Genomic DNA, 20,334 nt, shown 5'->3' with positions numbered 1-20,334 from the left:
GATTGCTGGAATGGGAGAGGTCTGTGCATCCCCTTTCTGGGAATGTCTCTTGTATTCTTGGTGTGAGAATAGTTTCTTTGGAGCTGAACTGTGAGGCTTTGTTCTTTGTTTGTTTGGTTTGAGTAACAAAACACACCAGATAAAAGGCACCAGATAAAAGGTGCAGGGACACTCCCCTGGGTGAGGGGCTTTTAGTAGGAAGTGGCTTTATGGAACCAGCCTCTGGAATGCTCTTTGGATCCTGTCCAGGGTGTCACTGAGCAGAAGGCTGCAAGGCTGAGGTGAGGCTGGCAGTTGTGTCTGAAGGGTTTAATGGCCTTTGTAAAAGGCCCCTTGTAGTGGGGCCTGGCTTTGGCAGTGTGGGAATGGTAATGGGGAGTGTTGTGACAGAGCAGAATTACCTCCTCTTCCTTGTCCATCTGTTCTTGCTGTGCTTGGCACCTGGGGAGTGCTGCTGCCTTTCTTTTCCCTGAATAGCTGATCAAAAGGAGAAGGAATGGCCCAGCCTTACCTCTGCCACTGCTTTCCAGGCTCTGCATTGCTGGCACTTTGCCTCAAGTGGAGGTTTTTGCAGCTGCAAATTGTACCATGAAAAAACGATATTGAAAAAAAAACCCTTGCCTAAACCAGTTTTTGGTTATAGATCTGTGCTTAGACAACAGGAAAACATGTCTTGCTGGAGCCCTGTGCCTGCAGAACCAGACTGTCTAAAGCAGCAAGCGTTGCTCAGAATGCTAATTTTGAACTTTTCTTCATTGTTTCAGTTAACATGAAATGAGAAATCTCCTGTGCAGTGCAGGTGATTCCACTTGCAGTAATTTCCATGAAAGCCTGCAATGACCTGCAGCTGCTCTTGTTACTAATCAAAGTCTTGGATCCTTTGGTGATCCCAGCTGTGGTACCCTCAAGATGTTCAAAATGGAGCTCCTTTCTCCCCTCAAATCTTCAACAAAATCTCCATTTCCTCTAGCAGCTTGTACACTTTGCTCCAAGATTCCCAATATTTTACAGTCGGAGTTTCCTACTCTGGAAACTTGTCTTTATAAACTTACACCTTTAACTAAGAGCCAAATGAGGAAAAACTAGTGATTTGCTGTGGCTCTGCAGCGTGATCTAATGATGTGAAAATATGCAATTATAGGTTAACATTCCTAATCTTGAATGGCTTCAATATTTGGTGAAATCCCATATTTAGAACAATGGCATCATAACGGGAGGTGATTTAAATGGAGTTTGTGTAGGCAGCTGCTTTTCTCGGGAAATTCTTGTGAAGTTGTGTGCCCTTGTTTTGTGCTGCATGTGGAAATCAGGCATCCAAGAACTCGAAATAATAATTCCATTTAACTTTTTAATGGCCACTTGGACTGTGTTGCAAACACAGCCCGAGATTAGAAGTGCTGACACAGGAACAACTTGGTGCACTGGAGAAAGAAACAGTTTCTCTTTCCTCTCTGCCCCGAGGGGTTGCTGCAAAGGGAACTTTCACACAACCCCTGAGTCAGGTCCCAGCTGCCTTTCCTTGGAGTATTAATTTACCCTGTTTTCTTTTGTTGTGAAATATTTATGTTCCAAGCAGTGTCCCACTGTGGGAGGTGGGTAAGGTAAAGCACTCCCTGGCCTGTTAGTCAGGAGTGGATCCTTACACACTCCAGGCTGAAGTCCTGCTTTCCTTTGGCAAATGTTTTGTGGGAAGGGAAAAAAAACCCAACAAAACTGTTTTCTCATAAATTGCTTTTCTTGGAGTTGTCGGTTTACTACTTCTGAGTGTTAAACATTCTTCTCTTTTTCTCTGGAAATCTTTGTTATCTTGGAAACCTCCCTCCGTTTATTTGTCAATTTTTTATCTGAAACTTTGATATTTAAATGGAAAGTTTTCTACTGGTAATATCAGCATCTTATTGTTAGTGGGCATTCAGCAAAAAATAAAATTAGAGTTTAAAACCACGCTTCTTTGTCATGCTGGTGTCAGGGTTTTTTTATTTTTAAACAAAACTGAAATCTGATTCTGGTTGGGGGACGTTGTGTTTTAGCTGAGATAATAGAGAGTTTTGAAGTAGGAGGGTTCATTTTAATGAAAGAAGAAGCTACGGGTTATTTGTGGGTGGCTTTTTTGAGGGGAATATTTAATTTACAGAATGTTTCTGGTTAAAAATAGGAATACAGTCAGACAGGTTGAGTGTGAAGTTCTCTATAAAAGCCATTGATTGGAGTGCTCAGTCACTAATATGAAGTGATACCACTCCTAAATAAGAGGTCAACCTTCACTGCAGTGCTGAAAGTACTTTACTAACCTGCATCGCTAGGGATTTTTGGCAGATAAAATTGGCAGTAAAGACTTTTTTCCTTGAGATTGTGTTCATTTCGAGCTCTCTTTCTTTTGTGTTTCATGAAACAAATCTGTCTTCTGAGGAGGGATTAATTGAGGAGGAATTAATTGAGCAGTTCATCTTCCTGAAGGAGATTTTGAGGCATGATTTGTAACAACTGGAGATTGCTCAGATTTTCTGTCTATCTTTGGGTGAAACTTTGCTGTAGAGGAGGCTCAGCTTGCAGGTCAATTGAAGTGTTTTAAATATCTGCCTTTGCTTGAAATCATCTTGCTTAGAGCTTGCTGTACTCTGAAGGTTTTTTTACCTAGTTCTTACAGTAGTTTGCTGCTTGTTTGTGTGTTTTTGTCACTAATTGCTGCCGCTGAGCTGCAGAGAGGAAGAGCCCCCATCAGTGGGGTGTCCTGGCTGTGCCCTCTGTGCCCACAGGGGGTTCTGCTGGAAGGGCTCTCTCTGCCTGCAGCACGGGAGGGGAGGATTCCTCGGTGCACTTGTCACTGCCATCCCTGTCACCGTGTCACAGAGTTACAGGCTGAAGGCACTGATGGGTCAGCTCACATCCCTGCTGCTGTGGGAGCTGTCCTGCCCCATTTTCCCTGCTTGCCTGGAGGTGTTGCACAGGACCACAGCAGGAAAAAAGCCCTTGTATCTCTTTCCTCCCAGCAGGAAAAATGCCATTCTGAGGTGGGTGGAGGGAGAGTGGGTGGTTCTCCTTGGCTGCTTAGGAAATACTGCTTTTATGTAATCTCTTCTCACACTTCAGCTCTGGGTGGAAAATAAAGGTTGGGTGTGGACATAAAATCCTGCCATTAAGAGACCCTGGGAATTCAGGGGCTGGCAGAGCCATTGTGTTGTGTTGAGTAAATGGAAGCCAGACCTGAGGAGGACTTTGTGCACTGTGCTGAGAAATGACAACCCGTGCTCCTGAAACCCAAACATCTCTCTCTGGCCTTGCAAAGTCTTCAAAAGATTTCAAATCTAGAATTTTGGGTCAAGACTGCCTTTGGGCAGGAAGGGAACTGCACCTTCAGGGACTTGTTGTGCATTTTCCTCTTCTCCTCCTTACCCCAGTGGACTCTGTTGTCTTTCTTTGCCCTTCTTTTCTTTCTGTGTTTTCAGCACCTCCTCTCCCCTGGTTTATTCCCGGTTCCCTGTGAGCCCCTTTCCTGCCGGGCTCTCCGAGGGCCCGTGGTGGTACCTGACCCCACAGGGCTGAGCGTTGCAGTCCTTGGTGTCACATATTGATCCCTTGTCCTCCAGTGGGGGTTTTGTCCTTAAAAGCTTTTGCCACCACTGAGCTGTGACACCGCTTTGCTGTGCTCTAAATTTGGAATTGAGGTTTCTCTCCGTGTGGTCCTTAATGGAAAAGCGTCATTTTTAGAAAGCTGAGCAGAAATCCCTTTGGTCCGGCAGGAGTTGAGGGAGCTTCTAAACACCAAGTCCTGCACTCCAGCTTTGTTACTGCCTCCTGTTAGCTTCAAGGGAGCTTTATAATCCACAAAACACGGCAAGGGAGAAATGTTTTGGGAAACCAAACCAACCAACTGTATATTGTGACAGGAAATGCAGGTCTGAGGAGACTTGGTTTTTTGGAAAAGTGGGATTAACTTGAGTAAACCAGGCAGGTCCTGAGTGTCTGCAAGTGGCATTGCTCCTGCACAAAGCCGTGGTTCAGTGCCAAACCACAGCTTAGCTTAAAGCCTTGCCTCACTGGGTCATCATGGATGTGCTGCTGCATCTACCATATTTCTCACTTCTTGCCTTTCATCTCCTAAAATCCGTTGCTTCTGTTATTGTTTGCTTTAAACTAAAACAAACAACCAAGAAAACCGTCTTTTCCAGTACTTGATTTTGCCCAGGCAAATAGCAAAACTGTACTGAAAATTAAAAATCTTGTTTTAAATGTTTTAGTGTAATTTTGCTACCTTCTGCCTTAATTTGGAAACGTTATGCACTTTTCAGAACAAAATATCTTTACCTAAATGTTACTATTTTTACATTATTATAAAACCAACAGACCGTGGTGGACCTGGGAAAAATGCTGATGCAGAAATGCAGAGGTCTGGTTTTGCTTTGCCTGGTTCCTCATGGCTGGTTTTGCTGCTTTGGGTGGAAATTGGAGAGCTGAGTTTGTCTGGTGAGATATTAGGCTTAAAACAAACTCAGCAAGGCCAAACTGGCTCCTTGGATCATACCAAAGAAGGTTTTAAAAGCAATGCTTGCCCATGTTACAACACAAGAAAAATGAAGGTGTAAAGCAATCAGCCCTTTGCTGTTCCCAGTTTGCCCAGTATGGGCATGTGTGTGAGTGCTCTGTTTTGGGGGAGTTTGGGGGTTTATTTAGTGCTGGTACCTTGGCACAGTGTTGGTTGAACCTCCTGGGGCTGCTGCTCTCCCAGCAGCGGGTGGGTGCTGGAGCCCCTCTGGCACTGGGTGAGGACACTGTGGCACTGCCAGGGCAGCTGCTCCATCCTGGGGGAGCATTTCCATCCTCAGGACAGCGGCTGCTGTGCTGTGTCCCACCCTCTGGTTGTGTCACTGGCTTGGAGGGGGAGATCCCCCAGTGAGATCCACAGGGAAATGGGGGTGTTGTGTCTCCCACGTCACCCGGCCCGTGTGGTGTTCCCTGGTTCCCTGTGGGTGTTGGCTCTGGATCTCTCTGGTTTCCTGGGAACTGACTGCTCGTGTGCTCTGTCCCCTCTTCAGCCTGCCCTTTACTTCTGCTGAGGTTATTTGTTTGTTTTTCAGATGAGACCCTTTTTGCTCTTCCTGCTACACCTGCGCCTCTGATGCCCTCCTCTGCAGGCAAGTTCTCTCTGCTCCCCTTTGTCTGACCCCTCCTGCATTTCTGAGCTCATTAACCCTTTCCCTTTAGTCTGCCTTGACTGAAAGTCAGCACGGGTCCAAGAATAGCCTCTGTCACATTTCTCAGGTTTGACTTGGCAGTCGGTCTATTCCAGATTTTAATAAGCATTCGTTTCTTGACATGGCAAACTGTTGGATAAACAAGATACAACCATCTGTGAATTCTTGGACCCTTGATGTAGGAGGGGAGTTGATACTGTTAACAGGTTAACACGTAGAGCATAGTTGCTTTACTGGCTTAGCAGAAAGATTTAATCCACAGTAACTTTCTGCAGTGTTTTAGAGAAGTAAAATCTGTACCTGTAGCATTTATGTAGTGGGTTTGGTTTGGTACAGTGTCCAACAAATTCCCATTTATGAGAAGTGTCAGAAAGGCCTTTGCTGGCACACATGTTTATGGCCAAGCACACACAGGTCCCCTCTCTCTGTCTCACCTTGCCACCCTCCCACTCTGACTTTGTTAATATTGCCCTCTGTACTTATCTGGCACCTTCAGCTTTACTGAGATCTTTGTGCTGCATAAAGTTGCTGCTTCTCCAGCCTCTTCTGCTAGAAGTGAACTAGAGTAGCTCTAGCTGATACTGTGTATTCATGGCTCCCAGTATCCATGGTAGAACTTGGAAGAGCCTCTAACTAACTAAAACCATGTGAACCTGTCTTGAAAGTTTGCATTGACTTAAGAGCACTTGCATTCTCTAACTTTCCTTTCTGTCACAGACAAAGGTCTGGACTTGCAGGAGCAGCCAGGTAGCACTAAGGCGCTTGGGCAAGAGGATTTCACTGCAGTCCCGCTTGGTCCTGCTCCTTCTCTCCCCTCCTTCTCTCCTCTCTCAGCTGAGCCCTTTAAAGAGCACACAGCCTTTGGTACACTCTCAGATGGATTACCTGCAAGAGGCATTTACCAGGAAAGTGCAAGTGAGGTTTATAAGGAAACAATGAAAAATGCCAGAAATCCCTTCCTTGCAGAGGGAAATGACAAAGACATTTCAGAGATGAAACACTCAGAACCCCCATTTGCTAAAGCAGAAGCAGCCATTTTCTCTCCTGCTAAAGAAGAAACACAGCTAGAGGGCCCTAAAGAATTATCTAACCTGGAGAAAATGCCTGCACAGCCTCTGAAAATGTCTCCAGAAACTCCCCAAGACTTGTTTGAGAGAAAGGAGGAAGATCTGTTCTATAGCAGAGACATGTCTGGGGGTGGTGATCACCGTGAGAAAGGGGGGCTGAAGGAAGACCCTCTTAAGAGGGAAGAATATGCAGATTTCAAACCATTTGAGCCAATATGGGAAGTAAAAGGTGCTAGTCATGGACTGAGCAGCATGAGGGAGGATGTTGGAAGCAAGATAGATGCCAAACCGCAGAGCAGTTTGGATGAGAGATATGGCATGGGGAAGCTGAGTGTGCAGAAGGATTACGAAAGAGAGAGCGAGGGCAGTGCTGAAGAGCCCTCTTTCCCAAGTACCCCAGAAGCTGTAAAAGAACCTTCACAGACTTACATCACTTGTACTAAATTTGACTCCTCTCCGAGTCCTGATGGTAACAAAGGCAAGTCTCTGTCTCCACTGGAGGAAGTCACTTCAGAAAATAGAACCGATGACGAGAAAAAAATTGCCGAGCTGAAGGCTCAGACGAGCCCAGAACCAGGTAATTTTAGCGCTGGAGCAGTTGGCAGGCGGGAAGGGCAGGGGGCTGACTCTGCCAAGGCAGAGAGCGGGGCAGCAGTGCCCCCTGACGCTGCAGCCAACATGCCCGAGGGGCTCACCCCCGACCTGGTGCAGGAGGCCTATGAGAGCGAGCTGCACGATGCAGCGGGGACAAAGCTGGCTTACGAGCCCAAGATTGACTTGGTTCAGACCTCCGAGTCGGCACAGGAGACCCTGAAACCCGTGGCACAGATCTGCCCCTCCTTCGAAGGGGTGGAAGCTGCTCCCTCTCCCATATTGCCAGACATCGTCATGGAGGCCCCGCTGGGCACTGGGGCTGCCGGGGCAGAAGCGTCTGCTGTGCAGCTGGAAGCTTCCCCCTTAGACACCTTCAGTCCAGCTGCCAAGTATGAGAATGTCAAAGCAGAGGCTGAGAAACCTCCCGCGTACCAAGAGGCGGTGAATGTACCTCTGACACAGCCCCAGGAAGCTAAAGAGGCATTAGCATTTAAACAACCTGCTCCCGAGAGCAGCTCCACTCCGGAAGATCTGGAGACTCCTTATATATCCATTGCGTGTGACTTGATTAAGGGAACAAAGGTCCCTGGTGAAGCTGCTGCTCCGTCCTTTCCAGAGTACTCGAAGGCACCGATAGCAGAATGCGTTCCTCAGGATGTGCCTGAACACAAGGAACTGGAGGGAAAACTGTCCCCCCAGTTTGGCAAATCCGAGCTGTTCAGTAGCCAGGCGATAGCTGACTTTGCTGAGGAAGCCAGTGAGGATCCATCTCTCCTGCAAACAAGCAGATCCACTGAGAGCATTGCAAGTGAGGAGGAACATGAGGAAGCACTGGGGGGTTCAGCAGCTGCTGCGGGCAAGCCTTACCTGGAGTCATTCCAACCCCAGCTGGACTCTTCCAAAACTGTTGCTGCTCTACCATCTGAGCCAATACCTGCAATAACAGCCAAGGCAGAGAAGATTGCTCTTCAGATGGAGGAGCTGGATGCTTTGGCTTATTCAGCTGATGTGTCTGTTGCTATGGAACCAAAAACAGGAGATGACAAAGCTCTCTCACCCATGGACTCTTCCCCAGTCTCAGTGGAAGATGACTTTGTGATGTTGGCTCATCCTAAAACCTCTCCTGAATTCATGACAGAAGCCACTGACAGAGAAGGAATGCACAGAGATGAAGAGATCAGTAAGGTGACCCAAGGTGAGAAGAGGCAGTTGCCTTGCCCAGAGCTGCCCTGTGACCTGTCTGTGAAGAATGTAGAAGTAAAAGCCAAGGAAGATACCAATGCCTTGAAAAAGTCCTTGGAGGCTGTGGACAGAGAAGTGCCTGAAGTACCCACGATGTCCTTACCGGCCACAGATACCTCACCTTTACCTGCTGACAAAGAGATAGTCAGTGTAGGAAAACCAGGAGCTGTTGAGAAGGAAGCTGAGAAAGAACCTGCTTCTGTTAAAGAAAAGAAAAAACCTACTGCTGTATTTTCAGCCAAGCTGACTAAATCTTCAGGTAATCTGTGTATGCTGTCTTGCAGTTTGCTAATCCGCATAATTCTGTGGCTAAACTTAAGCATGTCATAACTTGCTCTTTTTAAATGTCTTTCTGTGAACTTCTCTCTGCAGGCCGAGGGTAACAGGCACTGTTAGTGCCTGCACTTGTACCTTTTCCATATTCTGATTGCTGTAGTGCCTTTTTTCTGTTTATCAGGGATGGACTCGCTGTCTCCAGGGTTCTCCTTCGGTTCTCCTGCCCGTGGTGTGTGGATGCAGAAATCAGCCTCACTGGCACTGGGTGGCCCCCCAAACTCTCTGACTGGGATAGGAAGCCATGGGTGGTGTGTGCACCTCATTTGAAAGAGGCATTTCTTCCTTTGCTTTAACAGTTTAGACATCAGACTTAGGAAAATAACCCTTCTGCTCCTGTATGTGCCTGGAACCTGGCAAAGAGCCTGTGCATCTCCACACTGCAGCCTGGCTTAGATCAGTTGTTTAAAACAGGTGTTGCACAAAAGGGAGCTGAACATTCAGGTTACTAGGAAGCTGGCCATTAAGAACTTGAGTATCCTGCTAAAATTGGTTTATACACAGCCCAGGTATTAATTTCTGTTTCTCTTTCAGGTCAGGTTTGCACTTGGTTGTGGTTAATTTTTCTCAGGTGCAGTTACAGTAGCAGGAAGTCGAAGGAAGAATAAGAGCACTGTCATGTTGCAGTTTGTTCTCTACACTGACACTTAGGGACATTTCCAACCCTTGTAGACCAGAGGAGTGCTGTGCTTTGGGATATCTCAGCACTGCTGCTTCTTAAGCCTTGACCAGAAGCATTCACACTAAAAACCAGCTCCTGCAAAAGCACTCTTTGGTGCTCTAAACAGAAACCCAGAGGTCAGTTTGACTCAGCAGCAATGGTGTCTTTGTGCAGCAGCTGCGGTCTGCAGTTCATAAAGTAGAATCCTGGGACATCCTGAGTTGGAAGGGAAGAACGGGAATGTTGAGGAGAACGTGAGTGTCGATGCAAAAGAAATAGGGTTTGGAAATTAAGGTGCAAAATGTATTTCTGTTGACCTTTGCATGATAGCTGCCATTTCTCCTGTTTCACCTCTTCTAGACACACAGATAGGCAGAAAGGAGAGTTTTCCTTTTCCCTTGGGGTGGAATTTCAGAGATACCTCCACTGCTAAAACACTGTGTGTGTTCTGCAAAGTCTCCTCTCCTTTCCCTCTGACTTCCAGCAGATCATACTGTCTGGAGAACAGCTGCTGTGGATCTGGGGCTTCATGTCAAGGGTTAATTGCTTAGAGCTCAGACTGCTTTGAAAAAAACCAGAGCAGACAAACCAAACTACTACACTTGTTATAGAGCTTCTGTGAGTTCTTGTAACAGGAGACCTTTGCTGAGGGGTCTTTAACCATGATGTGGGTCAGACTGGGGTGGCCAAGCACTGCCTGGGGAGGGACACCCTTCCTTGGGCTCTGAGGAGGACACAGCTGCTGCTCTGCTGACTCTGGGGAGCTGCCAGAGGAGCTGCACAAACCCATCTGCAAGAGCAGGAGGGAGCTGAATGCCCTTTTCCCATCCAGTGGCTCAGTGCTGGGGCACAACTGTGGCAGTGTTGGTGTGAGCTGGGCTGGGGCACTGCAGTCTGGCAGTGCTGTGTTGGCCCTAAAGCAGCTGCAGTTCTCGTTTGTGACATGCTGTGTTGTTTGGGAAGAAATTTGTTCTTTATTCTGGAGGAACACTTGCTTAAAGCTAAACAGCTGAGAATACCAACTCAAAAAGGGGCCATTTCTTCTGGATTTTTCTCTACGCTCTGCTGTTTGCTTTTTTGCTCACTTCTGCTGTATTCCAGAATACAGGACTGGGCCTCTGAGGCAAGCCCTGAACAACATCAGTTGTGTGCTTTGGTACCACACTGCTTAGGCACAATTTCAGAGTGTCACTGAAGAACCAACGAGGAGTTCATCAGTAGGCCAGGTGCATCTGTGCATATATTTGACCTTCTGAGTTGACCTTTATTCTGTGGGGGTTTCTCCTCTCTTCCCAGTAGTGGAACTGAAATAGATTTTGCTGGGCCTTAAGACTTGTGGAATGCAGGTGATGGGACTGTGTGACTGATGGTTGTTAATTATTCTGAACTGCCTTACTGGTGCACTTAAACCCCGGGATCTTCAGTGCTCACTGAACAGTGCTGTTTTTTGGAAACTAGCCTAAAGGCCAGTGTGCTTGTGAGTCCCCAGGGAGCTAACAGGGACTCTGAAAAGGCTGCAGGTATTTTCTGAACTTGACCATTCCAGTAAAGCTTTGAAGAGCCCCTGGGTAGAAGGAGGTTTGTTTAGTGCTGCCTGGCACACCCTTGGGTAACCTGTTTTATGGTGTGTGGCCTCGGGGACCTGGTACTTCATTGCTGCACAGGTTTGAGGAACAACCACCACCAGAAAAAGCCCAATAAATTCAGAACTGTCGTTAACTATAAAGAAACCTTGTAACAACTGTAACACCCTCAAGGGCAAACCCCTCCCTGCAACAGCAGCAGTTCCTGCTGGCCTGGATACAGTGATACTTTTTGCAAAGTTGTGTTTCTCAGGCCCTGCTGTGTTTGGCTCTGAGCTGCTTCACTGTTTCCCTCACCGCAGCTCCAAATGGCCATTTCTGAGCTCCATCGACGTGTCTGAAGCTGGGACTTGAGAGGGAGCGTTCCCCACTTCAAATTGGTTTGTGTGCTGCTGGGCTGTGCTGGGGGGGTGAGAGCAGGACAGGGCCTGAGGAGCAGTGCTGGCTTAACCCAACTCCTGGGAGAGGCTTTAATGCCACCTAGTGTTTGTCACTGAGCTGGGACACGAGGGACTCCATCCCAGCTTGGACAGTCTGAAAACTAAATATGCACGTTGCATATCCCAGCCCTGCAGTTGCACAGACTTTAATCTCTGATAAGGAATCATTTGTTATCCCAAACAGGCTGGAAAACCGTGCTTTCCATAGACCTGGTTTTGATTGAAGGGATGTGGAAGATTTTATATTATATTATTGGCTTACAGACCCAAAACCTCTGACCATAACAAGTTGTGTTCTGAAATGTAGATTGGCAGTTTAGGTCTCTCAGTATGTTCTTGTTGAGATTACAGTAATATTTGGAAATAATGGTGAGGTCTTTGCTATCAGGGCACTTGGTTTCCCAGAGCACCCTTGTTCGGGAAGGGTTTCACCAACAGTTATTCCTTTCACCTTAAATCTGATTTATTTGCTTTGCTTACAGGCACTCAGGAGCGTGCAGCTAATCACTAATATTTTACATTTCCTGCATTTTCCTGAGAGGGCAAATGCAAAGCTGAAATCCAAATGGGAGATGTGCTTTGAGAGGGTGTTCCTAACACCAGATCTTTCCTTTTTTACTCCCCAAACACTGGGGCAGAAATAAACTATTTCCTGTGATGCTGGAACAGCAAACCAGGTCACTGCAGTTGTGTGAAGCATAAAGGGCATTAGAAATTCTGCCTGACACCAGCACATTTGGGTCATTTCTGTTACTTTGTGTTTGTAGTGACTTAAATGGAACCATTCAGCAGATGGGAAGTGTTTTGTTTAGGTTTTTTTTGGTTTTCGCTGGAGGAAAAATACCTTGGAAAGTCTGGAGTTTCTTCCAGAAGCAGATTGATAAAATTCCATTTAATTCAACATAAAGTCTTGATTTGAGTTAATTTAATCTCATTGTATTCTTCAATTCTTTGCTTGTTCTCATGTTGTCTTTTATGCAACCAGGTAAATAATAATAAACAGAGACTTCCATTCCAGGGTGAATTCACAGAGTAGGAGGAATGAGGAAAAAACAAAGCAGTGAGAGAAGTTTTTCTGAAGGAGAGCTGTAGACTTGGAGCTCTCAGGGCCCCTGTTGAGAGGCAAAGACTTGTGTAGCTGAGGCTGCTGGCAGAGCAAGGCCTGGGGGAGTTCCCTGCAGGGTGGCAGCATTGTGGACAAAATGGAGCATTTTGGGTAAGTCTCCACTTTCCCAGAAAGCTGGATGGGCAGCAGCAGCATGGAGAGGGAGCACCAGGAGGTGGGATCCTGCCCTGGGGAAGGCAGGAATGCTGGTGCCAGTCCCCCTGCCCAGGGTGAGTCAGTGTGTGCCTGGGGAGTGAGGGAAGTGCTCACCCTGCCCTGAGCTGCCCCTTGGAACCAGGGCTGTTCCCTGGCACGTGTTCAGAACTGATTGTGCCTGAGTTGTCTGGCTGGGTTGATAAAAGCACCTCTTAAAGGTAAAGCAGCCTGGGAGTTGGGCAGTTTTTGGTGTAAATGGCCTGGAATTTCCTGCTGGAACGCTGCCCTTCTTCCCGCAGTTTGGCAGTGCTGGTGCCCAGTTTAGGTGTAGAACAGGGGCATGTCCTGCCTGAACTGAGAGCTGTGAGTCCAGGGGGATGAGGGTTTCCTTTGGGCAGTGCTGAGGGTGAACACTGAGTGAAGAGGAGGATCTGGAGGGCAGGGAGAGGAATTCCTGTGGGGGGAGCGAGCGGATCACTGGAGCTGGGAGGAGCAGGAATGGTGTCCCTGCTCTGGCTGCTGCCGCTCTGCCGTGGCCACCACAAAATGTCTGCTTGGGAGCAGTTGCATAATTGCACTATTTGAAGTCTGTGGTAGAAAGAATAGGAAATTAAGAGGCTTTAATTGTGTATCCTCACAAATTTGACAGGTAGTGAGAAGACCTTTGAAAGCATCATATTTTTGTCTAATTTAGTGACAGTACAAGTGCAGAAGGAGACCCACAGATTTTGTGGTTTCCAGTTCAGCTCAAAGACAAGCAGATTTTCAGACCTGTTTTGTCCTTTTTTTTTTTTTTTTTGTGGAGTGCATCTTTTCCCATTTGCTTGCACTGTGATGTTTGAATACAAACTCCCCAGGTCCCTCCTGTAGCACGTGTTTGGATTTACCTGTTGGAATTGTGACTGAAATGCACATCTTTGCAGAAGGTAAAAGTAGATCTTGCTGTCAAAGGAGACCTTAAATTTACGTAGCTGTTGAAGCGAAAAACAGCTTTTGGGTAAATTTGTAGTGATCTTTCTCAGTGAAAGATTTTTTTAATGAAAAGTAAAACTGTCTATTTAAGGTCTGAATTAGGATCTCTGGCCCACCTGGTCTACGGTATTTTTCTGGAAATGCAGGAATGCCCTTTTCCAGTTCTTTAGAAAATGGTGGATCAAATTTTCAAGAGGTTTTGGAGCAGTGCAGGCGAGGTTTTAGCATTTTACTATCAGCCCCAGATCTTAAGAAGAGTCTCCAAACTGGTTTTTTTTTTAGCAGGGATGGAAACAAAACGACAGCACGATTCTCACAGCTCTTCTCTTTCAGACTTGGGCTCTCTAGTTCATTTCTGTGCCTGTGCAATATGTTACTTTCTATATGTCGTGAGTGTAAACTTTGAGGTTCCTGTTTTTAACGCTGAATTGCCAGGTCAGCCCCTGCCAACAGAGAATGCTGATGGAAAATAAAAAAAGGGGAAGGTGTTTGCTTGTAGGAATTAGGTGAAGGGCTGGATAACTTGTTTTACAGCCTCCATTAAGATGAATAAGGACTGAAGACACCAGCAAACAGACTGACTGTGTCCTGTGTGTGAGCCCCTTGCCTTTGTTGCCGGCACAGAAAGGTTCCTTTGGCGTGTCCCTGCCAGGCAGAGGTGTGGCACAGCTGTGTGGCACAGCTTTGTTTGGAGCGGCGAGGGGCAGCCATACATCTGGCAGCTTTGGAAACGCCTCTCGCGCTCTTTGAAAAGCAATCAATCTATTTAAAGCCCGTCTGGTGCCTACTTTTAGCCGGCGCTGCGAAAGCCGCTTAGGGCGGTTGGTTGGGCTTTGTTAAGGCGGCCGGGCGAGCCCCGCTGGCCGGCATTCCCATGCTCTGGAGCTGCCGTGCCGGGAAGCAGCGGCTCTGCCGGGGGAGCAGCAGCAGCTCTGCCGGGGGAGCAGCAGCAGCAGCTCGTCGCCGGCGCTGGGGCGGCGCTGGGGCCGTGGCAGCGCTGCCAGCACTGCGTCAGCTCCACACCCCGTCAGCTGACCCGCTCCTGCAGCACCAGTGCAGCACCACTGCAGACTGCCGGGGAAGCCCATGAGTCCCACCCTGGGCTGGAGGGTCCTTTCCTGCAGCTCTGCCCTTGGAATGCATAATTGAGAACCCCGGCTGGAGGGCACACCGCGGCTCAGGAGAGATGGACAGTCAGCCGAGCAGCTGGAAGGATAAGGGTATTTATTTATTCTTTCCCCTTTTTTTTTTTTCCTGATTTTCCGGGTTGTTCATAGCCAAGGGGATTTGTAGCACGTATTGGAACAGGAAATGGCTCTAAGATGGGAGATCCTTGTGCTTTACGTTGGGGATTGCAAAAGCTGGGGGTTAAAATGGGGAAAAACGAGCAGTGCAGAAGAATCAATAATTTATGTAGGTGAAGCAGCTCGTGTGACACTGCAGATCTTTTCCACAGAGCATATTAATGGATGGCTTGTTTGGGAGTGTGTGGCACAAACACCGGCACGGTCCAAATTTAGTGCCTGTGCCTTGGAAATTTCTAGATTATTAATAATTTATCAATACCAGCCATTAACTGAATAAAACACAGTGTCTGCAGGTTGTGGTTTAATTTTTTTTTACGAGGAGAAATCGCCAGCAGACCATGGAGGGGGTTTCTTTTCAAGGTACTGTGTTTGAAATCTACCCTTAATCACGTTTGCTTTGGATTTTTCATAAGTCTGTTGAATTCTAGGTAAAACTGTGCCTGATTTGTCAGGATTCAGAGCCCTAATATCGAATTGTTTGAGGTAAATAAGTAGCTAACCTTAAATTAGTGTGGTGCTGACCTTTGTTCCTGTAAGCACCAATGGGAGATCTCCAGTGTAAATCTCTGTGGATCATTACATTAGTGCTCAGTGTGTTAGAGTTTAAGCCTTATTTGAATACATAATCTTCATACTTTATCAACAGGACAAGCTTCAAAAAAATTTAATCATCTCTGGATCCTTAAATATCTTTTTAAAGGGGCCTGTCGTGCTTGGTGCTTATGAACTTTTACTCTTTTTTTTATAGCTGTTGTTCAAAATTGTTTGGTTTTTTTTTCCACTTGGACAAAAATTCCAGCTGGAATCCATAGAATGCTCTAGCAGTACCTAAATACGTAGCAAAAAAGCTCTGCAGGTGAAAACGCTTTGCCTCTGCAAAATAAGCTTCTCAAAGTTTAACCTTTCGTTAAAGGGGCTGTAAAATATTAAGAAAAAATATTCTGTTTCGTAATATGTTGTCGTGTGTGAGTAGTTGAAATGGTCAGTGTTTCATACAGCAGGCCTGAAATTCTTGGGGTTGGGAAGGAAAAAAAGGAAAGGCAAACAAAAAAAGAAAGGGGTGAGGTCAGGAGGTTTGTGTAGAAACTGAAAGGCAGGTTCCCTTTGGGTGCTGAGGCCCAGTTTTGAGGTCTCAGGTTTCTTTACAACCAGCCGAGCAGGGTTGGTGGTCTGTCCCTCAGTGCTGCTGAAAGCAGACATTTCCAGCCCTGGAATTTGAGGCCTTGGCAATCAGGGACTCCTCTTTTGGTTTAAAAGGCAGGAATTGCCTGTCCTGAGCACCCTTTGGGGGGGATGCACAGGGGGATGCCCCTGGGCAGGGGATCATGGGAGCATCACCCAGTGAACCCAGCACACCTGCCCTGCCCTGGGGGTGTTTGGTGCTGGCAAAGCTGCTCCGAGCAGCTTTTGAAATCCCCCTCCTTGTTTTTACATCCCCTGAGGTGGAGGAAGCTGCTTTCCTGCCTGGTTCTCCCTCCATGGAAGCCCCCACAGCCCTGAGGTTTAATTCTGATTTACCTTGTACAGATGAGGCCTGAAGGAAGATGGCAGCAGACAGGAGGGTTTTGGGGGAAGGAGAAGAGCCTGGTTCCTCTCCTCCTGCAGCTGCTAAAGCCTGGCTTAGCATGTTGTTTTGTTTAGAACAAGATGAAGGCGCCGTGTTTCGTGTTCCTCCTTCCTTAGGTCAGGCTCCGGGGGCATGGAGAACGATGGGTAAAGTTCAGGGACCGATTGCACTATTTGTGGTGCCCCAAAATAAACAGAGAAGCAAACATTGCAACATGCCCCTTGCCATGCTAAAAAATGCCTTTCAGAAAGAATTAAAAACCGGGGAAGAGCAAAAAGTGTGGGTTCACAGTTGGACTTGGCAGCTGAAGCATGACTTTCTAATGACCATAACCCCAAATTTAGATGTGATAGGGGTGCTGTAGGTGAGGAACCAGCATAATGCAAGTGGTACAACCTGTGGTATTGATTAATACCTGTGGTATTGATCATCTAGATAGGCAGCGTGAAATAGGTTTACCCTGGGGGTGGCATGACTTTTATTTTTAGCTCTTTTAAAGACAGGCCCTATGGAGTAATTGGCACTAAAATGTAGCATTTATTTATGTAATTTTTAATGATTTCAAGGAATTGGCAGGTTTTAATGGCTGAATATTGCTAATGGTAGGATGAACACCACAGCTGTACTTCCAGGCCGTCCCAAGATTCATATTTTTTAAGTAATGGGCTGAAAAATGTCTGAATTCTGGTTCAGCTCAGTTGAATGATGGCAGAGGTTGCATAGGCTTGTGCAGGCCTGGATATTTTTAATTTTTTTCCGTGAATAATCAGGGCTTTGGACTGATTGTTGGTACGTTGTGCCCACGTGCACGAGTATATGGTTAAGTAGAACTGAGAGAAAAGTGCCTCTTTGGCTTGTTAGTAATGAATGTTTTGATAATATTTGGGGTTGTTTTTTGAGAATCTGGCAGTGCTGGGCTGTGAAATCTGTATTTTCTGGTTAGGGATTGTGGGGCAGATGTGCCGGGTCTGGAACGTGCGTGATGCAGCCTTGTGTGGTGAGCTTTGGGATGCGTCCCGCTGGACGTGCTGCTCCGGGGGGATGTCTGTCCCTGGGACAGGGAAGGCTCTGTTGGGCTCGGTCGGCCCCACGTGCTTGGCCCCACGTGCAGTCATGTGGAACACCCGCTCCCACCAGCCGGGGCTTGTTTGCTTGGTTCTGACCTGCAGGGAGACACTCGAGGACCAAACCGGCTCCTGATGTGTCTGAGGAGCGTGAACGGAGCCCTCAGTTCTGTGGCCCAGTCTCTGCTCCTTTTAGGACACGAACAGGAATTTTAAATAATCTTTCTGAGGCAGGAAGCCTTGAAAACGTCCAGTTTTGGAGTGCTGGTGGGGCTGGTACTGGACACGGCGACCACCTGATGGTTGGTGGCTTCTCCTCAGGGTTGGATTTGGAATGTGGAGCCGTAGGGTCAGGACTCCTACTCTGCTCCAAGGGAGCCCTGGAGATCACATCGTGTGTGGATGTGGAGTTTACGTAGCGTAGCTGGAAAAGGCTTCTCTGGGCAGGAGTGACACCCGTTTGTGGTGGTGTTGTGGGGTTTGCCGTGGGTTTTCTCCCAGCCGCGTGTGCCCGGTGCCAGATGTGACGCTGCCCTGAAAGCTGCCCATTCTCAGCGCTGCAGTCCCGGCTCTGGGTTGGTACAGCCCTGGCCCTTCCTCAGCTGCTCCGAAAAGGCTCTGCCCCGTGCCTGTGCGCTGTTATCAGAGCAACATAAAGGCTCTGTGCTTACCTTCCAGATTACAGAAGGGTCCCAGTGTAACGCCTGTAAATCCCGCAGTGTTCCCCTGCCCTGTGCCGCCACACAAACAGCCTTTCTTCGGCGCTGAAGCGGCGGGATTGTTGGGCCGCGCCGCGCACAGAGGGGAGCTGTTCCCCGGGCGGGAGCCCCTGCACAGCTGCGTTCCCGGGCGGGACGCGGCCCTTGGGGCCGGCCCCTCGCCTTTGGGATGGCTGGCGGAGCTGGCGGAGCTTGCGTAGCTCCGACCCCGCAGCGCCCCGGCAGGAAGAGGAAAGCGGCGGGGCCGAGCGCTGCCAGAGCCCGGCGAGCTGCACGCTCAAGATGGAGGCCAAAATGGGTCAGTGCTTCTCCTCGCTTTGCTTTGGGCACCTGCGGGCCGCGAGCGGCTCTCGCCTGGCCATTGCTCTTTCTAAAAAAAAAAAAAAAAAGAAGAGGCGGGCGCTCGGTTCAAAGGGTTGCTTTTTTAAAGAGGATTATCGCGCTAAATATATATATCAGACCGCTTGGTTGTTTTTTCTGTCGTCAAAACCGGTGTTAATTGTTCGGTTGTAACTTAAAAGCCTTTTTCTTTCAGGTTTTTAGGAATATGGCGAGAAAGCTTTGTTAGCACTTGCTTTCAAAGCAAAATGTAACCGGATGAGTTGTGCATGTAAGGCACGGATGGAGCAGCACTATTTTTAGACGTGCCAAGTGCCAGTTCGTGCTTACCAAATGTAGGCAGCTGTTCTTGGGTTGGAATAGGCCTGGGCTACGGGCATTACATGCGTGAGATTATTCTTGAGACTGTAGAAAAGAAAGCTTACAACAGTTTCCATAAGGGAAGATACTACAGGGCTGTTCCTCAGAATTGCTTTCGGGTTTTTTCTGTTTTTCTTTTTTCTTTTCATCTGCTGTGAATATCTTGTGTGTAAGTTAAAGCCAGAAAGCTGCTTCGAGTAATGCTTTGAATCTTTTCCTTTAGAAATAAATGCAAGTACCTGTTTCTCATCAGTAGAATGTAAATTACTGGCATTGTGTGCTTTCCTGAACTGCAGAATTATAAACCACTGAGTTTCCTTTGAGGAATTTAAATGAAACCAGATCCATATGTCATTAAGCCGAGGCTCATTTGCTCCTTCTCCAAATGGAGTGGAGATGGAACGAGGAAAAATGCTCCATGTGCAGCTTCACTCTGGTCTGGGAGCTCCTGGCTTGGGGATTTTTCTTATTGATTACCGAGAACAAAGGACTTGATGGGTCTCTAAAGGCCATTTGGCATTTGCTTTGTGCTTTAATTCCAGCAGCCTACCTTTGTTTCCCTCTCCTGGAACCCGTCACTGGGATGAATCGCTCTCTTTACATTCCTTAGAACTGCGCTAATGCATTAATGCATGGAATAAGTGATTTTCTACGGAGCAAAGAGCCCCCTGTCACTGGAGAGGCTTTAAAGAGGAGGGAGTCTCTCACTTGCAGCACCAGTGCTGCTGCAAGGGGAGCAGGGCTCACACTCGGTGTCACCTGATACAGGGGCAGCTCCCAAACTCAAATGTATGGATGCTCAAGTTGCAGCACTTAAAAATAAACACAGCTTCAGTATTTACAGCAGATGCTCTGAAAGAAATGAGTTTCTTGCATTATTTAGGAGCACAAAATCCACCGACTGTTTTTGGCAAGCCTGGTTTTGAGGATCTCACCCGGGGGGCTGCTTGCAGCTCTGTTTAGGTTTACAGGTTACAACGACCTTTAAGTCAATCTCCCTTTTTTTTTTTTAATAAGCTCCTTTTACAGGCTCGACTTACTTAGTGCAGGGTGTACAGAGACACTGATGGGCCCTTCTGTGCCCAGGAGCAAAGTCAGAGAAACCCAGGGAAATGTTGCTGGGCTGGAGCTGGAGGAGGGCTTGGATTGGCAGTGCAGGGTCTATCTCTCAGGGTCTATCTCTCACCCCATATGTTTGTACCGTCACGTGGTGGCCACTGCAGGGCCCGATCTGGCTCCTGGTTTGCTGGGATGGGATGAGAAGCCAGGCTGGGGGGAAGCAGTGCCTGGATGGTGCTGGAGGGGGGAGGCTGCTCTTCCCACAGCAGCTCTGGTTTGGCACACACTGAAGGTGTTCCTGCAGCTCTAACCTGTCTCTGGAGGGCTGCAGGAAATTTCTGCTGAAACGTGAATTTGAATATCTGGATACAATATTTTGCATTATGAATTTAATTTTTTGCATTATGGATTTAATTTTCTGACCATGATATTCATCTTTCCTGCAGTTTAGTACAGTTTTCCTGTGGCAATAATTGGAAAGGACTTGTGTGAAAACACAAGTGGCTTTGGCACGTTGTAGCTACAAAGGTGTTGCACAGACTCTGCCCTACAGAGGCTGCCAAGAATTGAGTGT

At 47.5% G+C, this 20,334-nt stretch overlaps 1 protein-coding gene across 4 annotated transcripts in view; it reads left to right on the top strand.

The window, feature by feature from the left end:
• RTN4 (reticulon 4) overlaps positions 1-20,334 on the top strand; it is a 40,050-nt gene that overhangs the window by 7,851 nt on the left and 11,865 nt on the right. Inside the window, exons 2-3 of one of the 4 annotated variants that reach the window (XM_027653755.1) lie at positions 5,076-5,132; positions 5,910-8,354. The exons of 1 other annotated variant lie outside the window; for it this stretch is intronic. In XM_027653755.1, coding sequence (XP_027509556.1) covers positions 5,076-5,132; positions 5,910-8,354 — 2,502 coding nt within the window. Of the gene's footprint in view, positions 1-5,075; positions 5,133-5,909; positions 8,355-14,376; positions 14,566-18,008; positions 18,301-20,334 lie in introns of those variants that run through there. 2 more of the 4 variants (XM_027653757.1, XM_027653758.1) reach the window with 2 other exon arrangements.

The sequence above is a fragment of the Corapipo altera genome, unplaced genomic scaffold, assembly GCF_003945725.1.
Source record: "Corapipo altera isolate COAL_440 unplaced genomic scaffold, ASM394572v1 70, whole genome shotgun sequence".
Classification (NCBI taxonomy): domain Eukaryota; kingdom Metazoa; phylum Chordata; class Aves; order Passeriformes; family Pipridae; genus Corapipo; species Corapipo altera.
The sequence above is the reverse complement of the archived record's forward strand: the minus strand, read 5'-3'. Positions and strand labels throughout refer to the sequence as shown.